At 56.2% G+C, this 16,202-nt stretch overlaps 1 protein-coding gene across 5 annotated transcripts; it reads right to left on the reverse strand.

Annotated features, from left to right (window-relative positions):
* Positions 1-1,845: 1,845 nt before the first annotated feature.
* AK1 (adenylate kinase 1) lies at positions 1,846-11,767 on the reverse strand. Of its 5 annotated transcripts, none has more exons than XM_043469663.1 (7): positions 11,681-11,767; positions 8,441-8,479; positions 6,893-6,928; positions 6,545-6,708; positions 5,621-5,737; positions 2,339-2,530; positions 1,846-2,084 (listed from the first exon to the last, which is right to left on the reverse strand). In XM_043469663.1, exons 2-7 carry the CDS (start codon positions 8,445-8,447, stop codon positions 2,016-2,018), a joined length of 585 nt encoding a protein of 194 aa, XP_043325598.1. In that variant the 5' UTR covers positions 8,448-8,479; positions 11,681-11,767; the 3' UTR covers positions 1,846-2,015. The 5 variants fall into 5 exon arrangements, with proteins under 5 accessions (XP_043325598.1, XP_043325601.1, XP_043325600.1 ...); XM_043469666.1 differs by lacking the exon at positions 11,681-11,767 and adding an exon at positions 11,522-11,539; XM_043469665.1 differs by lacking the exon at positions 11,681-11,767 and adding an exon at positions 10,187-10,521.
* Between the last annotated feature and the right edge of the window lie 4,435 nt (positions 11,768-16,202).

Genomic DNA, 16,202 nt, shown 5'->3' on the forward strand with positions numbered 1-16,202 from the left:
ACATGAACAAAGGAAACCCTCACAGGGAGGTTTGTGGTGGCAAGGATGGGGTGGAACTGTTAAAAATGTGCTGTGGTTTTTTTTCCAAATTCTCAAGGTGTTTTTTGTTTTTTTTTTTTTATGAATAAAGTGATTCCATGGTGAAGAGTTTGGGTCAGCTTAGGTTTTCATAAACTTAAAGACATACCTGAATTAATGAAGCTGTACTTAAAAAAATAAAGATAATGAAGATGATTTTGTCAGGTAGACTTCTCTTAGCTTTGTATCATTTGGGGCATGTTTTTCCACTCACCCTCATGCTGATCATGACAACCTCAACAGAGGATGTGCATGCATGCCTATGTGTGTTTTATTCCAGTTTGACAGATGCTCAGACAGTAAAGAATCTTCCTTCAATGAGGGAGACCTGGGTTCGATCCCTGGGTCAGGAAGATCCCCTGGAGAAGGGAATGGCAACCCACTCCAGCATTCTCGCCTGGAGAATTCCAAGGACAGAGAAGTCTGACAGGCTACAGTCCATGGGGTCGCAAAGCGTGAAACATGACTGAGTGACTGCACTTTCACTTTCCTTTTGACAGATGCAACATGGAGACCCCGAGGTGAGAGGTCACAGAACGAGTTGGGGCTCCCTTGCATGTCCCGTTGGCATGGCTCACAGACTAACCAGCTGCAGAAGACCAATCTGTACCCCACCCAGGGCCTCATGGAGTGGGCCTTCTAGAACCTATCTCCCCTATACTATTGTCTACCGATTTCATGTTCTTCTTTCAATAGACTCACTTTTTATAACTTAAATATGTTTATTTTCAAGGAAAGTTTAAATAATGACTGTAAATGGAAAACCAGCCGCACTTGCCATAAATAGAAGTGGACACACACGGGTCGCCCTCACCCCACCCAGGATTACGTCCCAGCCGGGGACACCCTGCTGGAGGCTCTCTTGACTTTAAAGGGAGCCAGCTGGGCTTGGGACAGGTGTATAGGGACATGTGAGCACTAAGGGAGACGTTCTCCGTGATGAGGTCAAGGCGTGAAAGAGAACAGAAGAGGGAAGAGTTCTCCCGGGGGATTCTGGGGGATTCCGAGGCATTCCCAAAGCACCCTGCCAAGGCTGCTCTGGTCTGTGGTCCCCAGGCCATGGCACTGACCACTCACACCCCTGGCTCAGTGTGTTCTTGTCCTAACTTTGGGGGGCGGGGAGGAGCACTGAGCCTAATTCAGATTTGGAAACGGGCTCGGGGAGGGCAGGTTGTGACCAGTCCAGGGCTACATGGTGGGACATCCTTCAGGTCTCACCTCCAGGGAGGCACCCCTTGACCATGACCCCCATTCATTCCCAGTGCCCTGTCCAGACCCTCAGAGCGTCTTGCGCCAAGGAGGCCAATTCACTGCCCACCCAGCTAGCTGATGTGTGTTGCCCTCCCTGTCTGGGGAGCCCCTACCCCCACCCCCAGTCCATGACCATGCTGCCTGCTCCAGCCCTGTCCCCAGCAATGGTTTGGGACAGAAAACATGCTCAGAGAGCTAAGGGGCTCAAGGTCAAGGCCACATAGCAAGGATACAGGGGAAGCCAGGCCAGGGCCCAGCTCTGCCTGACCATGAGCCCCTGAGAGCCAGGACCCCAGCTCCATCACCCAGCATCCCCCGGCCTGGCACAGCCCGGGCCCAGCACACCCCTGTGTGAGGGGGGTTTTCCTCTGCAGCAAGGAGGGGGCACCAGCTGAAGCGGGTTGAGAGGGGCCCCAACAAGGAACCGGAGGGGGACGGGCTGGGGACTCAAGGCTGGGGCGTCCACGCCCTGTGAATCAACCCTGATGGAAGCAAAGAAAAAGGAATAAAACTGAATGTCCTTGGAAACTCCTTTAGTGCTTGGCTGTCCATGAAAACAGGATAAAGTGGCTTCCTCTGCCTGTGCTCAGCCGGGCAGGGTGGAGGCGCTGAGCTCAGGCCGGCAAGGCCTCGAGTCAGGAGGAGGGTGGGGCGGGGCTCTCGCTGGGGAGGGGGCTCCAGCTTGGCTACTTGAGGGCGTCCAGGTGGGTGCAGACCTGGGAGAAGACACTGTCCACAGAGCCTTCGGCGTTGACCTGTAGGGAGATGGGCCGTGAGGGCAGGATGCCTGCGGGGCTTGGTGAGGGGGCTGGGTGGACCCCACCAAGGCAGGGGGCTGACCCCACCCCCCTAGAGGCCAAGCCAGGCTCCCCAAGCCCAGCCACAGTGGACAGCAGCTTCTTGTCCAACCAGTGAGGGAAACCAAGGCCCAGACAGGAGGGCTGTCCCAGGGTGACAGCAATTGGAGGCCATGCCAGGCAAAGACCCAGGTTTTTTCTTGGGCCTGCACCTTGCGAACAATGCCGCGTTTCTCGTAGAAGGCGATGACGGGCTCTGTGGCCTTGTAGTAGGTTTCCAGACGCTTCTTGATGGTCTCTTCGTTGTCGTCCACACGCCCGCTGGTCTCTCCGCGCTTCAGGAGCCGCTTGGTCATGGTCTCAGGGCCGGCGTCCACATACAGCAGTAGCGTGGGCTGTGCGATCTGCCGGCAGGGTGTTATTTACAGAGGGTCCACTCCCGCCCCCTGGGGCCACCTTCTCCCCCACTTTCCACTTCTGAGGCCCGCTTGAGACCCACTCAGACCTTCCAGCCCTTTCCCAAGGCAGCCTAAGGAACCTTCCTCAAACCGATCTGCCCTGCCTCTCCCCTGCTCACACCTCTTCCATGGCTCCCCAGTACCCTCAGGAGAAAGACCTAACTCCTCACCTGACCTGCCCTCCTCATCTCATGCTCCTCATGCCTTTGCTGTCCTGGCTTCAGCCACATGATCGGCTGTGGTCGGGCTCTCACCCCTGCCTCACCAGGCCTCTGCTCATTCTGGGAACCTCATTCAGAAACCATTTCCCTCAACACCAAGAGCTCGCCTTCCGATTTGAGCTAAAATCTCATTCCTCTAGGGCAGTCTTCTCAGATGCGCCCTCCCCCGCCCCAAGCACAGTCCCAGCTCTCTGGGATGCTCTCCCCGGTGGCTCAGATAGCAAAGAATCTGCCTGCAACACAGGAGGCTCAGTTCGATCCCTGGGTAGGGAAGATCCCCTGGAGAAGGAAACCCACTCCAGTATTCTTGCCTGGAGAATCCCATGACAGAGGAGCTTGGTGAACAATAGCCCATGGGGTCACAAAGGGTCGGACAAGACTGAGCGACTAACATGCTCTTTCACTTTTCTGCAGTCACTCCCCTTTACTTCTGCCTTGAGCTTGCTTGTCCCAGGAGTGTGTGCGTGTGTGCTCAGTTGCTTCAGACTCTGCAACTGCATGGACTGTAGCCCACCAGGCTCCTCTGTCCATGGGATTATCCTGGCAAGAATACTGGAATGGGTTGAGTTGCCATTCCCTCCTTCAAGGGATCTTCCTGACCAGGGATCGAACCCTCGTATCTTGCAGCTCCTGCATTGGCAGGCAGAGCCATGGAGCCACATGGGAAGACTTGCCTCAGGAGGGCCTTCTGGTTATTTACTTAACATCCCTCTCCCAGGCAGACCTGGAGCCCCTGAGGGCAGGTAGATGCATCTTATACCTGTAGAGCTGATGTGAGCCTGACTAAGGAACAAGGGTTGAGTGAAGGGGCAAGGGGCTGCTGAGCTCTGAGAGTTCCCAACAATGTCACTGTCACTGGAATAAGCATTTCATCGGCGGAGAAGGTTTGGAAGGACCAGGTCGACCAGTCCTCCTTCAGTGAGGCCCAGGCGCCCCCTGGTGGCCAGAGCCAAGCAGACCAGGTTTCCAGAGGCTGGAGGACACAGTGGAGCTGGGCCCTGTGCCAAGTCCAGCACCCACAGTATCACCCACAACAGCCCCAGGAAGGATGGGGTCTTTCATTGACCACATTATTCTAGACGTGACTGTCACGGCCTGAAGTGACGTCACACAGCTGGTACGTCAGGACATACTCAGGGCTGCCTGGCATCGGACTTCAGGATCCAAGACCTCCTAGCTCAAAGGAAGCCCAGCCAATCCCCATCTCACAGACAGGGAAACTGAATCCCAGGCCAGGATAGATACTTTCTTGAGGTCCTGCAGCCTCTTAGAGGTTGAGAAATACGGTGTTGTGATGCCCCTGGTGGTCCAATGGCTAAGACTCCTTACTCCTGATGCAGGGAGCTCAGGTTTGATCCCTGATCAGGGAACTAGAACCCATAAGCTGCAAATAAGAGCCCAAGTGCTGCAATTAAAGAGCCCGTGTGTTGCAACTAAGACCTGGAGCAGCCAAAAAAATATATTTTTTTAAAGAAATATGGTATATTTCTACTGGGTTAGGCTCAAAGCTGTGAAAGCCCAAAGATGGCCCAATCTCACAGAGACGGGCAGTGGAGATGGAAGTCTGTCCTACCCCAGCCCCCTAAGATGTCAGGTCCTCCCCATATATGGCCCTGCTGCTGAGAATTGCCCCTGAGTCCCCATCCACCCTTGCTGACCTCTCCCTCCTCCTAGGAACTTGCAGTTTCCTGTTTCCCCATATGGCCTGTGACGTCAGAGGTATTGGCATTTATCAGAGGTGTGTGTATGTATGTACACTTGTGTATGTGTGTATGTATATGTGTACATCTGTGTGTGTGTATATGTGTACAATCTCTGTGTATACCTGAGTACACCTGTGTGTATGTATACGTGTACGTGCATACACCTGAGTGTACATGTGTATGTGTGTGTGCATGTGTGTGTACATCTGTGTGTATACATGTGTGTATGTGTGCACATCTCTGTGCACACTTGGGTGCATCTCTGTGTGTCCCTGTATTGGGATATCCTACACCCTGCTTCCTTGCACACACATTGCATGAGTGTGTGGGTGTGTACACCACATGCCTGTGTACATGTGTACATACGCCTCTGGCCTTGTGCATGCGTGTCTGTCGGTACTTGTGTGTACATGTACCTGTGTTTGTATGCCTGTGGTCACCTGCCTGTACATGTGTGTGTTTGGGTGAGGTGTTCCCACCCTGGAGAAGATCCTCCTGGAGGGCACTCGTGCCAGGCAGCCCAAAGACTCCTCCTCCTCAAGGCTGTCTCTGTCTAGCCAAACTTCCTGTGGTGCCTGGAAGGGGACTAGACTCCCCCCATGGCATTCAAGACCTCAGCCGGGCCTGAACCTCCTTCCCCATGGTACTTCAAGTTGCCCTGCCCCACAGATTCTGTTCTCCTCACATCCCCTGACCTTCCAGCGCCGTCTATGCTGTTTCCTGCCCCTCTGACTGTGTGTCCACGGGGTGCCAAGTCCCACTTTTGAAGGGTGCATTCTCTATAACCTCCATACTTCCTTTCAAGGATAATGTCTGTCCCCATTTTGCAATTGGAGACACGAGGTTCAGAAAGGCAGGATGACTGGCCCAAGGCCTCAAACAGCTGAACGGGAACCCACGGCCAGGTTTGTGAACCCCCCAGCCCGCTGCCTCCTCTTCTACTCATTTTCCTCTAGACTTCAGAAAGATCTCCAGAGAGTCATCCTGGTCTTCCTCCTTGCCCACCCTGCCACCCTCCGATGGTCAGTCTCTCTCTCCCTCGTCTCAAAACTGCCCATCACGGCAGCTCCTGCCTGCCCGCTCCGGGTCACAGCTCCCCGGGTTCCACTTACCCTCCGCTCAAACTCCTCCCCCTGCTGCACCTCCCGGGGGTAGCCGTCAATCAAGAAGCCTTTGGAAGTATCTACTTTGGCCACCATGGCATCCCGGAGCATGTCCAGCACTGTCTCCTGGGGGCGCAGGAAAAGAAGGGAGGGTCATGAGCCCCTCTTCTCTAGGCCCTGCTCAAGCCTCTGTACACACCGCCCCACAGTCAGAAATGCTCTCTGCCCTAACAGATTTCACAAACAAGCCGCCCTCTCCAGGAAGCCACCTCTGAATTACAAAGACTTGATTGATTGATTGATTGATTGGGCCATTCATTCAATCATCCATTCTTTTCTTCATTCACTCAATAATATGACTGGGGCCCTCCTTTCAGCCTTCTGTCTGAGCCCTGAGGACACAGCTCTGAAGAAAGCAGAACTTCCCTGTCCTCAGCACACTCACAGCCTGCTGAGGGGACAGACCATTACACAGTTCATTTACAGTTTCCAAGAATGACATGGGCTATATACTGGCAAAGAAGTGGGGGCGACTGGAGCCTAAAGTGGGGGGCGGGAGCCTAAAGTGGGGGGCAGGCCCAAATCTGAGGGAGTCAGCAAGGTCTGAAAGCTGAGGAAGAAGGAACATTCCAGGCAGGAAGGAGTAGGATGAATGTGAGCAGACAGAAAGGTCGGGGTGCTGGGAGGGTGCAGAGCTGGGGCCGGGGGTGAGGACTCGGGGGGTGTGGGGAGGGGCGCTGAAGGGCGTCGGCAGGCAGGTCCTGGAGGCTCTTGGGAGCTTCTGGAGGGAATTTTCTGCCAATGGCAATGAGGACTCTCAGAGCCAGGGAAGGTCATGGTCAGCCCTGCCGATGTGTCATGGGCTTTGCTGGTTGGCATCCATGCAGGGCCACCACTGCCCCTCCAACCCTCATCCCGCTGGGGCCCACTCACCAGTGGCACCAGCTGCCCCTTCTCCATGATTTCTGACAGCATCTTGCCCCTAGCTGAGCCCGAGCTGACCTCGGCCCGCAGGAGGTCTCCGGTGGAGAGGTGGGTGTAGCCGTACTTCTGGACAATCTTCTCGCACTGGGTGCCCTTCCCCGAACCGGGCCCGCCTGCAAGTGCCCACCCATTCAGAAGTCCTGAGAAACGGGACCCCTGCAGGGACGGGGGTGTCTGCCCGGGTCACCCAGGGAGGAGGGGGGCAGAGCCCAGGGTGCCCCCCAAGCCCAGGCTCCCACCGGGAGGCCTTTGAAGCCGCGCCCTTCTCGCTGCCTCACCCGCCTGCCTTGGACTCACCCACCACAAAGATGATCTTGGTTTTCTTCAGCTTCTCTGCGGGAGAGAAGAGGGGAGCAGAGCTCAAGTGAGTCACTGGACAAGGAGCCAGAGGCACCTCTGAGGTCCTAGGCCTGTAGCTGAGCCCCAGGCAGAGGGACTCATCACACTGCTCATCACCGCATCAGAGAGGCAAACGAATCAGCCCAGAGCGAGTGATATGGGGCGAGGGAAACGCAGAGACTGGGACAGGCCGGGGAGGTGAAGATGATCCAGGCGGAGAGACCCACGGGGACCAAGGCCTGGAAGTCAGGCTCAGCACAGGCCGTGAGGGTGACGCTGAGGGCCTCGGACGCCCACCCTCATGGCCCCTCCCTGTGGGCAGCTGGACCAAGGTGTCGGGTCACCTCTGGCTCTAGAGTCTTCCATGATGCGGGGGTCTGTCGCCGAGCAGCAGACCCCCATGGTCCTGGTCTGCAGTGTCCCCCAGCCTCCCCCTTCAGGCTCTGGGCCTGCCCATCGCCTGCCTCCCCTAGGCGGTACCAGTGTGGAGTTGGCAACCACAACATACGTTGCCCTGGAGACGGTTGCCGGGAAAGAGGGCTGCGGTGGGCACATGGAACCCTTGCTTAGAGAGGGCGGGAGGGAGCTTGCGTTTCAACCTCCGCCTTGAACTCAGCCAGACGGCAGCTCCACCATACAGAAGGGACCAAGGCCTGGAGGCAGGCGCCTGCTTGAACTGGGATGGGGGCCTCTTCCCAAGCTGCCCAGCCTTCCCCGCTTCTCAGGGAAGTAGGAGCTCGCTGTGTGCCAAGGGGGAGGTGAGCTTGGTAAGCTCCTGGGGTTCTTGAGGAGCTGCTAGAAGAATGACTTCTGTGGGCTTCCATCGTCTGCGGCCATGTGAAAAGGCACAAGCCTGGCGTGGGGGGGGTGGCCACAGCCCAGCGGTACCTATGTTCAGAGCCCCGGGGGTGGAAGGACAACTGCCGGCCTCAGGCAGCAGCAGCAGCCGGGCCCTCTGGGCTCCTTTAAGAGCCGCCCGGGCTGGGACCCAGCGCCAGGGATGGGACGGGTGGTGCCGCCAGGAGGCAGGCCAGCTGGGCGCTCTGCCCACGTCTCCCTGCAGGACCCAGCCCGCAGGAGCCAGAAGGGCCCAAGACATGCTCAAGACTCAACCCCACTGGTATGGGAGAGGGGCAGGAGCGTGTCCTTGTTTGCCTTGGCATTTGCACGCTTGGGGCCTCTCCGCAGGGAAGGCCTTCCCTCACCAGCACTGTGCCCCTCTCCAGAAAGAGCCAGAGATTCAGCTCTATAAATACCAGTGTAGGAGGTGAGCTATGGGGCCCTGAGAAGCCTCAAGGAAGCCTCATTCCTTCTAAAATTAATCTTGGAGCTGGTACATCCCGCGAGAGGCCCGAGAAAGATGCCGGAGGCCCCCAGACAGGTCCTTCCAGCAGCTCCAGAGCTGCCTGCAAACTGTCCCCGCACGTCCGCCGAAAGCACACCCCTTTAACAGATGGGCGCACTGAGGCCCAGGCTGTGAGCGGGCAAGGAGAGGCACTCCCATACCTTCCATCCTGCCGTGATCCGGGCAGCCGAGTCAGCACTCTGCAAGACAAGGGCACAGGCAGCCGAGTGAGGGGGGTTTCTCGGACATCAAGCCTCTGCCCCCGGCCAGCCCCCCAAGGTGGGGGCCAGGCCCTGGCCTGGTCTTCTGAGGGTGGAGGGGCCGCTGGGGGCAGGGGAGGCCCAGGAGGCTGGGAGATCTTAGCGAAGTCACCTTTCCTCCGGTTGCCTCCACTGCCTCACCTGTCGCACGCAGGGCGGGCAGCAGCCCCTCCAGCCCACCCAAGAGCGAGGTTGACAGCCAGAGGCGTAAACAGAGGCTCCTGCAACTGCTGAACTGTTTCCTTCCCAAGTCCCGGAAAACAGGCCCTGGGTCTTGCGTCTGCCTGACACCTTGACAACGCTCCCCAGAGCGGGAGGAAAGCCCGGGAGGCAGGAAGGTGTCCTCATCTAGGAGGGGTTTGGACCAGGATGCTCGAAGGGACACAGAGGCCAAAGGGAAGAGAGCTGCAGGTCTATATTTGGTCCACAGCCTGCGTGGTTCTCAACTGAGTGGGTCCCCTGGCTTCTGCCCCTGTAATGTTGCACCCAACACCTGAATGCCCTTCCCCAAGGAGCTATTGTTGAGGACTCAGTTCAGGTGCCGCCTCCTTCAGGAGGCCTTCCTGGACTTTGCCCTCCACTCCCACACTGGCAGGTGACCGGCCTCCAGCTTTGCACACACGATGCTATACTGGGCCTCTCTGCTGTTATGCAGCAGAGTTGGGTGGAAGGCCCAACTTCCACCCTGACATGGCCCCTGCCGCCTCCCTGCCTGAGGACCTTGCACCCCTTTCCCCTCAGCTTGTCAGTCAAGCCCAGTGCCTCTTGGGATCCCACCCCTCTGCATCCACAGCTCAGAGGTCTCCCTCCCTCTCCCCTTCCCATCAGTCCCTCTGGAGTTGCCACGACACATCTGTGGCTCCCACTTCTTCACTCCTCATCCCCCAGCCTTCCCCAAGGCTCCCAGCAACCACCACACACCCTTTTGCCTTAACCTTTGACCCCAAAGCCTGGGTCAGCATTCCTTCTGCCTGGGACCCCTGCCCGGTGTCCCTACTCTGCCCTCTCACTGTTGGCCTCAGGTTCCCTGGACCCTCGTCTCTGCCCAGCCAGCCCAGGCCTCTCTCCCCAGCCTCCCACAAACACAGCCCCTGGACAGACCCAGAGACCCCAGAGACCCCCAGCCTCTAAACAGCCCTTACATCATCCGAAGCTACGTGTTCTATCACCCAGCCAGAGGCCCCGGTCAGTGTGAACGCCCTTCTCCCCACCCACCTCCACCCGACACAAGCACGTCCCAGCCCTCTCACTCCAGAATTTCCCTCCAGGCTGTGTCCTCACCACCACTTCCTTGTTCCAAGCAGGGAAACTAGCCACTGCCCGGCCTTCCGTGGGCCTCCCCACCTCCACACCCCACCAGGCAACCTGCAGGATTTTCTCTGACAAGCATCAAACCACATCCTTGCCTGCTTAAAACACTTCCACCTGGGGCCCCCTCCATCCCCCAAATAAACCCTAACGTAGCTGATCGAGCCCAGCAATCTAGTCCCCTTGGGAGCCCTCCCCTGGAGGCCACTGCCTGAACTGCTTGGAGCTCCCTCACTCACCACTATCATGTCCCACCTGCAGGTCCCAGCTAATGTTGCACCCGACACCTGAATGCCCTTCCCCAAGAAGCTACTGTTGAGGACTCAGTTCAGGTCCCACCTCCTTCAGGAAGCCTTCCTGGACTCTGCTCTCCACTCCCACACCGGCAGGTGACCGGCCTCCAGCATCTCACACTCCACGCTGTACTGGGCCTCTCTGCTGTACTGTAGGCCTGTGTCCCACCCCTCTGGGCCTGGCCCTGGCAGAGCATGGGGCTGGGGGCCTCACTCCATCCGCACAGCTGTCTTGGGAGGGAAGTGAGGCTTGGGGAGGAGGAGAGACCTGCCCAAGGCCTGGCTGGGGTCACACTGGGGGCGGCGTTTTCTGCTACCCTGGGCCTGGCATCTGCTAGGTCCTTCAGCAGCTTGCTGACCGTCTCACCCCCCGTGGGGTATGACCTATAGCCTTTTTCCTGCTGAGTGTGCTGAAGGAAGGCTAAGAGCTGCCAGTGGCCCTCCGCCGCTGGTGGGGGAGGGAGAGGGTCCCCTGGCCAGGGACAGCCTGCAGCGACGCCCCGAGGAGTGGCCTGGACCCCAACCCACCCCGCCCCACCCCCTCCTGGTAACCTAAGCCCCTCTGCCCTGCTGGCACCTGCCGCTTCTTGGTCCAAAATAACTTGGGTTGTGAGGAGTCCTCACAGAGGCCAAGGGTCTAGGGCAGAGTTGGGTTACGGGCTCAGCACCCAGGCCTTATAAGGCCCCCTGGTCAGGACCACGGCAACTCCTCACATGACTGGGTGGTCTGCTGAGGGGCCCGGGAGGCCAAGGCCCGAAAGGACCAGGACTTCACCTCAATCACAAGGCAAGGCCAGGGCAAGAGCCAGGCCTCCCGGCTCCTGACCAGATGCAGCCTTCTCAGTGGTTGGCAACTGGCTAGGGTTCAAGTCCCAACTCTTATCACTTAGCTGTGTGACCTTGGGCAGCTGGGGTCCCCTCTCTGGGTGCGAACCCCCAAGCCCAGTCCAGCTGCTGCTGGAGGGTCCCAGGAAGGTAGCTGAATGGCACTCAGGAAAGGCCCCACGGGCTGGCTCAGGGCTCCCTCCAAGCCCCTGCCCTTTCAGGAGGCTGGGGCAGGGGGCCAAACATCCAGGGGGCTTCCTGTCCCCCCAGCACTAAAAATGACATGACAGGGTAGCTCCTCCCAACACCTAGGCTGACCCCTCCCAGGTCCTGGGGCAGGGAGCCCAGCCACAGCTCCCCTCCCAGGTCCCCAGCTGAGACGGGCCAAGGGCAGGGACCCGGAGCCCCAGGAGTGCCAGTGGGACAAAGGGGTGACTGTCACGGAGGCCGGGAGGGAGAACACCACACATACACACACCCCCAACCACAGGACACACACAGTGTGGCACAGACACCTAGCGCAGAGCCTGGGGAATACCACCAGGCAGATACTTACAGATCACAAGCTGGGATAGGAGCACAGCCACACGAAGCCCGAGGAGACCCCGACACGCACAGACACCCAATCCCCCCAGGTGCGTGCAACTTCCCCATTCCCGGCAGGGGCGCCCCCCCCAACACACGTGCACAAGCGCACACACGGGCACACACTGACCTGGGGGAAGGGTGAGGGTGGGCACAGGGGCCAGTGCGTGCCCTGCCTGTCCTCGCCAGCCGCCCGCAAAGGCGACTATTTATAAGGCTGTCAGCGGCGCGCGGCATGCCGGGAGCCAGCGCTCCGTGATGGCAGGGAGGGAGGGAGGGAGGCAGGGAGGCAGAGAGGGAGAGCGACCGGGAAGGGAGGGAGCACTGGACCAGAGCGGAGCCCTGATGGGAAGCCAGGCCAAGCACCCCCAGGTGGCCTGCCCGCACACGCTTACAGCACTTTACAGCTTCCTGAAGGTTTTTCATTCCTCTGTTGTTTCCACTGTACCTGCATCACTCCAGGGGGACCGGACCGGGCTTCTTCTATGACCGCTGGGGAAGCTGACGCCCAGCGAGGAGAGGCTCTTTGCACAAAATCCCACAGCAAACCGATGGCAGAGACAGAGGCCAGAACCAGGGGTGGAGGGGACCAAAGTATGTGTTCTGCTGTCCAGACAAGTCCCCAGCCCCTCCTCAGATCCTGCCCCGAAGCCTCTGGGCCAACAGCCACGCAGAATTCCTCCTCCTCTGTTGGAAGGGACCCCAAGAACTTCTCTGGGACTGTAACTCCCCAGAACTCCGAAGATCACCTACATAGCCATCTCCCAGCCCGCCGGTGGCTGTGTGCGTGTGCGCGTGCTCAATCGTGTCCAACTCTTTCTAACCCCAGGGACTGTAGCCCGCCAGCCCCCTCTGTCCATGGGATTGTCCAGGTAAGAACACTGGAGTGGGTTGCCATTCCCCTCTCCAGGGGATCTTCCTGACCCAGAGAAGGAATCTGCGTCTCCTGCTTGGCAGGCAGATTCTTTGCCGTCTGAGCCAGTGGTAGTGTAGAAGATTATTAAAAACAAAAAAACAAAAAAACAGCCCTGCCCCCGTGCAGCTGCCAGGCAGTTCCCAGTGAGGCCAGCTTGAGGATGTGGGACATTAAGAATGATGTGGGCACAAATGGGACTGACAGTCCTGATACAAAGAACAGCGCCCATTAATGAGGCTCACTGGGCACCAGGTGTTAGGCAGAGAACTGGACTCAGACCATGTCTGCAGTCCTTAAACACAAGGAAAGTGAGGGTCACAGCTGTAAAAGAGCTTGCCCGGGGTTCTCAGGTAGAGAGCAAAGTATTTACCCAGCATTTTTCATGAGATAGGCACATAGCAATAGTTGCTCAATGAAGTAGCGGAGCAGAGATGAGAGCCTAGGACCACGTAGCTTCAGAACTCATGCACTTGACTGCTAGACCATATCACGACCTTGAAGGCAGCAGCCCCAGATGGTGGAGTGGGTTGAATCTGGAACTTGTCTCGCAGGCACTAGGGAGCCATGAAAGGTGTTTAAGTGAGAGGGTAAGACTCTCAGGAGAGTGAGGCCACCCCAGATGGGTGGCTTCTTTTTAGCAACAACAGCAGCCTGGACACCAGGAGGCTTCTTGGGTCTAACTCCAACACTGCCACCTGTGACATCAGACAAGGTTCTTACTCGTTGGGATTTTAGCTTCCCCGTCTGTGGGAGGGGTGAGTCGTGGGTCAGAGAGTCTGCCCTAGAAATTGTTTGAAAGGCCCTCTCGAAAGCTGTAGGTGGTTGTGTGCATGGGCGCAACCTTTGGGGAAAGCAAACTGATGATGCCCATCATCAGTGTGACTCTCTGCTCTTAGGAATCCCACAAGCGGGCGCAGAACGTGCACTAGTGCCCGTGCAGACCGACTGAGCGGAGCGGCAGTGGTACGGACAGTCAGGGTGGAGAGCTGGCAACCGCCCTAGAGTTAGCGAAAGAAGGGAAGCTGGAGGGCTATGTAGCTAGTGGGGCGAGAGGAAGAGGCTAAGGGCCCAACTGCATTGATCTTATCTCACCTGAGTGAAAACAATTCTAAACATGTGTGTGTGTGGCGTAAAATCTAGCCCTAGAATTTTTTTCTCCATTCTAACATCTCTGAGGTTGGTTTTGCTTGTTTAATATCTATTTGTTAGGCTGTGCCGGGTCTTAGTGGTGGCACGTGGGGTCTTCGATCTTTGCCGCTGCACACAGGGTCTCTAGCTGCTGCATGTGAACTCTGAGTTGTGGCAAGAGAGATCTAGTTCCCTGACCAGGAATCGACCCTGGATGCCCTGCATTGGAAGTGTGGAGTCTTAGCCATGGACCACCAGGGAAGCCATTGAAATAGTTTTGTCTAATAATTGAATCAATGGTATCTTTTTTTTCAACTTTTTTCTTTAATATTTATTTATTTGACTTTGCTGGGTCTTATTTTCGGCCCATGGGATCTTTGCTCTTTAGCTGTGGCATGCAAACTCTTAGTTGCAGCAGGTGGGATCTAGTCCCCTGATCAGGGATCGAACCTGGGCCCCCTGCATTGGGAGCACGGAGTCTCAGACACATAACCACCAGGGAAGTCCCTGAAATAGCTTTGTCTCATAATCAAATCAATGGTATCTTAAAGTTGATGAGCTAAAGCAAAACAGAGAGAGCAAGCGTGGGCACAGGATCCCCTGAGTGAAGGCGGGACTTTCACTTCTGCCTTAAAGGCTTTGCCACGCATTTCTTAAATACAACAAGCATCTATAGATGTACCTTGAAGACATTAGGCTAAGTGAAATAAGCCAGTCACAAAAAGATAAATATTGTATGATTCTATTTATACAAAGGATCTCAAGCAGTCAAATTTGTAGAAAGAGAAAGTAAGAGTGATGGTTGCCAGGGGCGGAGGGGAAGGGGAAATTCTGAGCAGTTGTTTAATAGGTTTAGAGTTTCAGATATGCAAGATGAAAAAGTTCTGGGGTCTGTTTCACAATGGAAAAAAAAGCAATGTAAATATAGTTAATACTACTAAACCGTGCACTTAAAAAAGGGTAAGTGGTAAATCTTATGTGTTTTTTTTTTTACCACAATAAAAAAATTTTTGACATCTTACAGACTGAACAAAAATATATATTAGACACCTGTTTTTGTTATTTCCTTTGCATATGATCTATGGGTTTTCCACCAGTACTGTGTTATTAAAGTTCCAGGATTTTTTTTTTTCCCCCAGCTACAATCTAAAGAAAGAAAAAAAAGAGAGAGAGAGAAAGAAGACAGGAGAAAGGGAGGGAAGCAGGGGAGAACTAGGGAAGGAGAAAAAGGAAGGAAGGGAGGGAGGGAAATGAAAAAGGTACATGGAAGAAAAACCTGGAAGATTAGACTGTCACCAGAGAATAGAACTGGGTGACCCCCTAGCTTTCTATCTTACAGTGTTTGTATTTTATGTTAGTCGCTCAGTTGTGTCCAACTCTGCAACATCATGGACTATAGTCTGCCAGGCTCCTGTGTCCGTGGGTTTCTCCAGGCAAGAATACTGAAGTGGGTTGCCATTTCCCTCTCCATAGTATCTTCCCGGTCCAGAGATCAAACCTGGGCCTCCTGCATTGCAGGCAGATTCTTTACCATCTGAGACACCAGGGAAGCCCATCATGTTTGTATAGTTCAAGTTATTTTAAAACATAAAAAAATACCTAAAATATAACCATACAGAAAGAAACCAATTTTAAAAAATGCTTTTGAAAATACTCTAGCTAAAAAGGACTCCAATGAGCTGGCATCAGGGGATACATCTGAGGCGGCCAGTCTTTGAGGTGCACAGCTGGATCCACGCGTCCAGCACACGGGGCTGGGGAACGGAGCTGCCCCAGGCGGGCCTGGCCGGACAGCAGAGCATCCGCAGGAAACAGCTAGAGCGGCTGCTTCAGGCAACACATGTGAGGTTGGCAGCGGGTGGGAGATGCCCCCTCCCCCAAGGACGGGTGAGGGGTACGGGTACCTCACAGGGGTACCCGGGTAAAAGGGTTCACGGGAGGGCCCTGAACCCCCAACTAGGAGGCGGACTTGGTCCTGACCACGGTGGGAAGCCAGTGAAGGTTTCAGAGCAAAGCTGGCCATGATGAGGTGGCTTCAGGAAGCTAAGTTTGGCTAAGGGTGGCCCCATCTCGGTTGGGTCTGTTCTAAGGAAGTAGGAGCACGGGGGGCAGTTGAGGACTAGACCCCAGGCCTCTTGCTCTCAACATCTTCCATCAAAGTCCTGCTTGCTGATTCTGAACTGGTTCCCCCGCCAGGCTTCCATTCGGGCCCTTCTTCCCTCCTGACATCCCCTCCCTCATCAGTTGCGCCTAACACAGCACACAGCACGTACTGAGTGAATACACCTGTGAGCCGAGCCAAAGGCGGGGCCATTCTCGCAGCCGGCCAGCTCCGTGGGCCCCATCCCGCTGGCGCGGTGCCCAGGAGAACTTGTTTCCGTCCCCTTGTCTCACAGTCACCCTTTGTTAGGCCTCCGCTCCCAAGGGCATCTTATCTGACTAAACAGGTTGTAATCTCCCAGAGTCACGGACCCCCTACCTCCTGCCAACCTGGAGTAAACAAGCCCTTTCGCTGAGAGGTTGGAGGGATCCACAGCTCACACACCTGGCCAGGGCCGCAGCCCTGCCTGACTCCCTCCAGTTCAGGCCTGCAGGATACTCCGGCTCC

The sequence above is a fragment of the Cervus canadensis genome, chromosome 5 (assembly GCF_019320065.1).
Source record: "Cervus canadensis isolate Bull #8, Minnesota chromosome 5, ASM1932006v1, whole genome shotgun sequence".
NCBI lineage: Eukaryota > Metazoa > Chordata > Mammalia > Artiodactyla > Cervidae > Cervus > Cervus canadensis.

Coding starts and splice junctions, on each gene's coding strand:
- AK1 (XM_043469662.1), bottom strand. CDS start 7,336: ATGGGGGTCTGCTGCTCGGCGACAGACCCCCGCATCATGGAAGACTCT. Junction 6,929..7,278: donor GGAAGACTCTAGAGCCAGAG/GTGACCCGACAC, acceptor TCTCTCCCGCAG/AGAAGCTGAAGAAAACCAAG. Junction 2,085..2,338: donor AACGCGGCATTGTTCGCAAG/GTGCAGGCCCAA, acceptor ATCTCCCTACAG/GTCAACGCCGAAGGCTCTGT.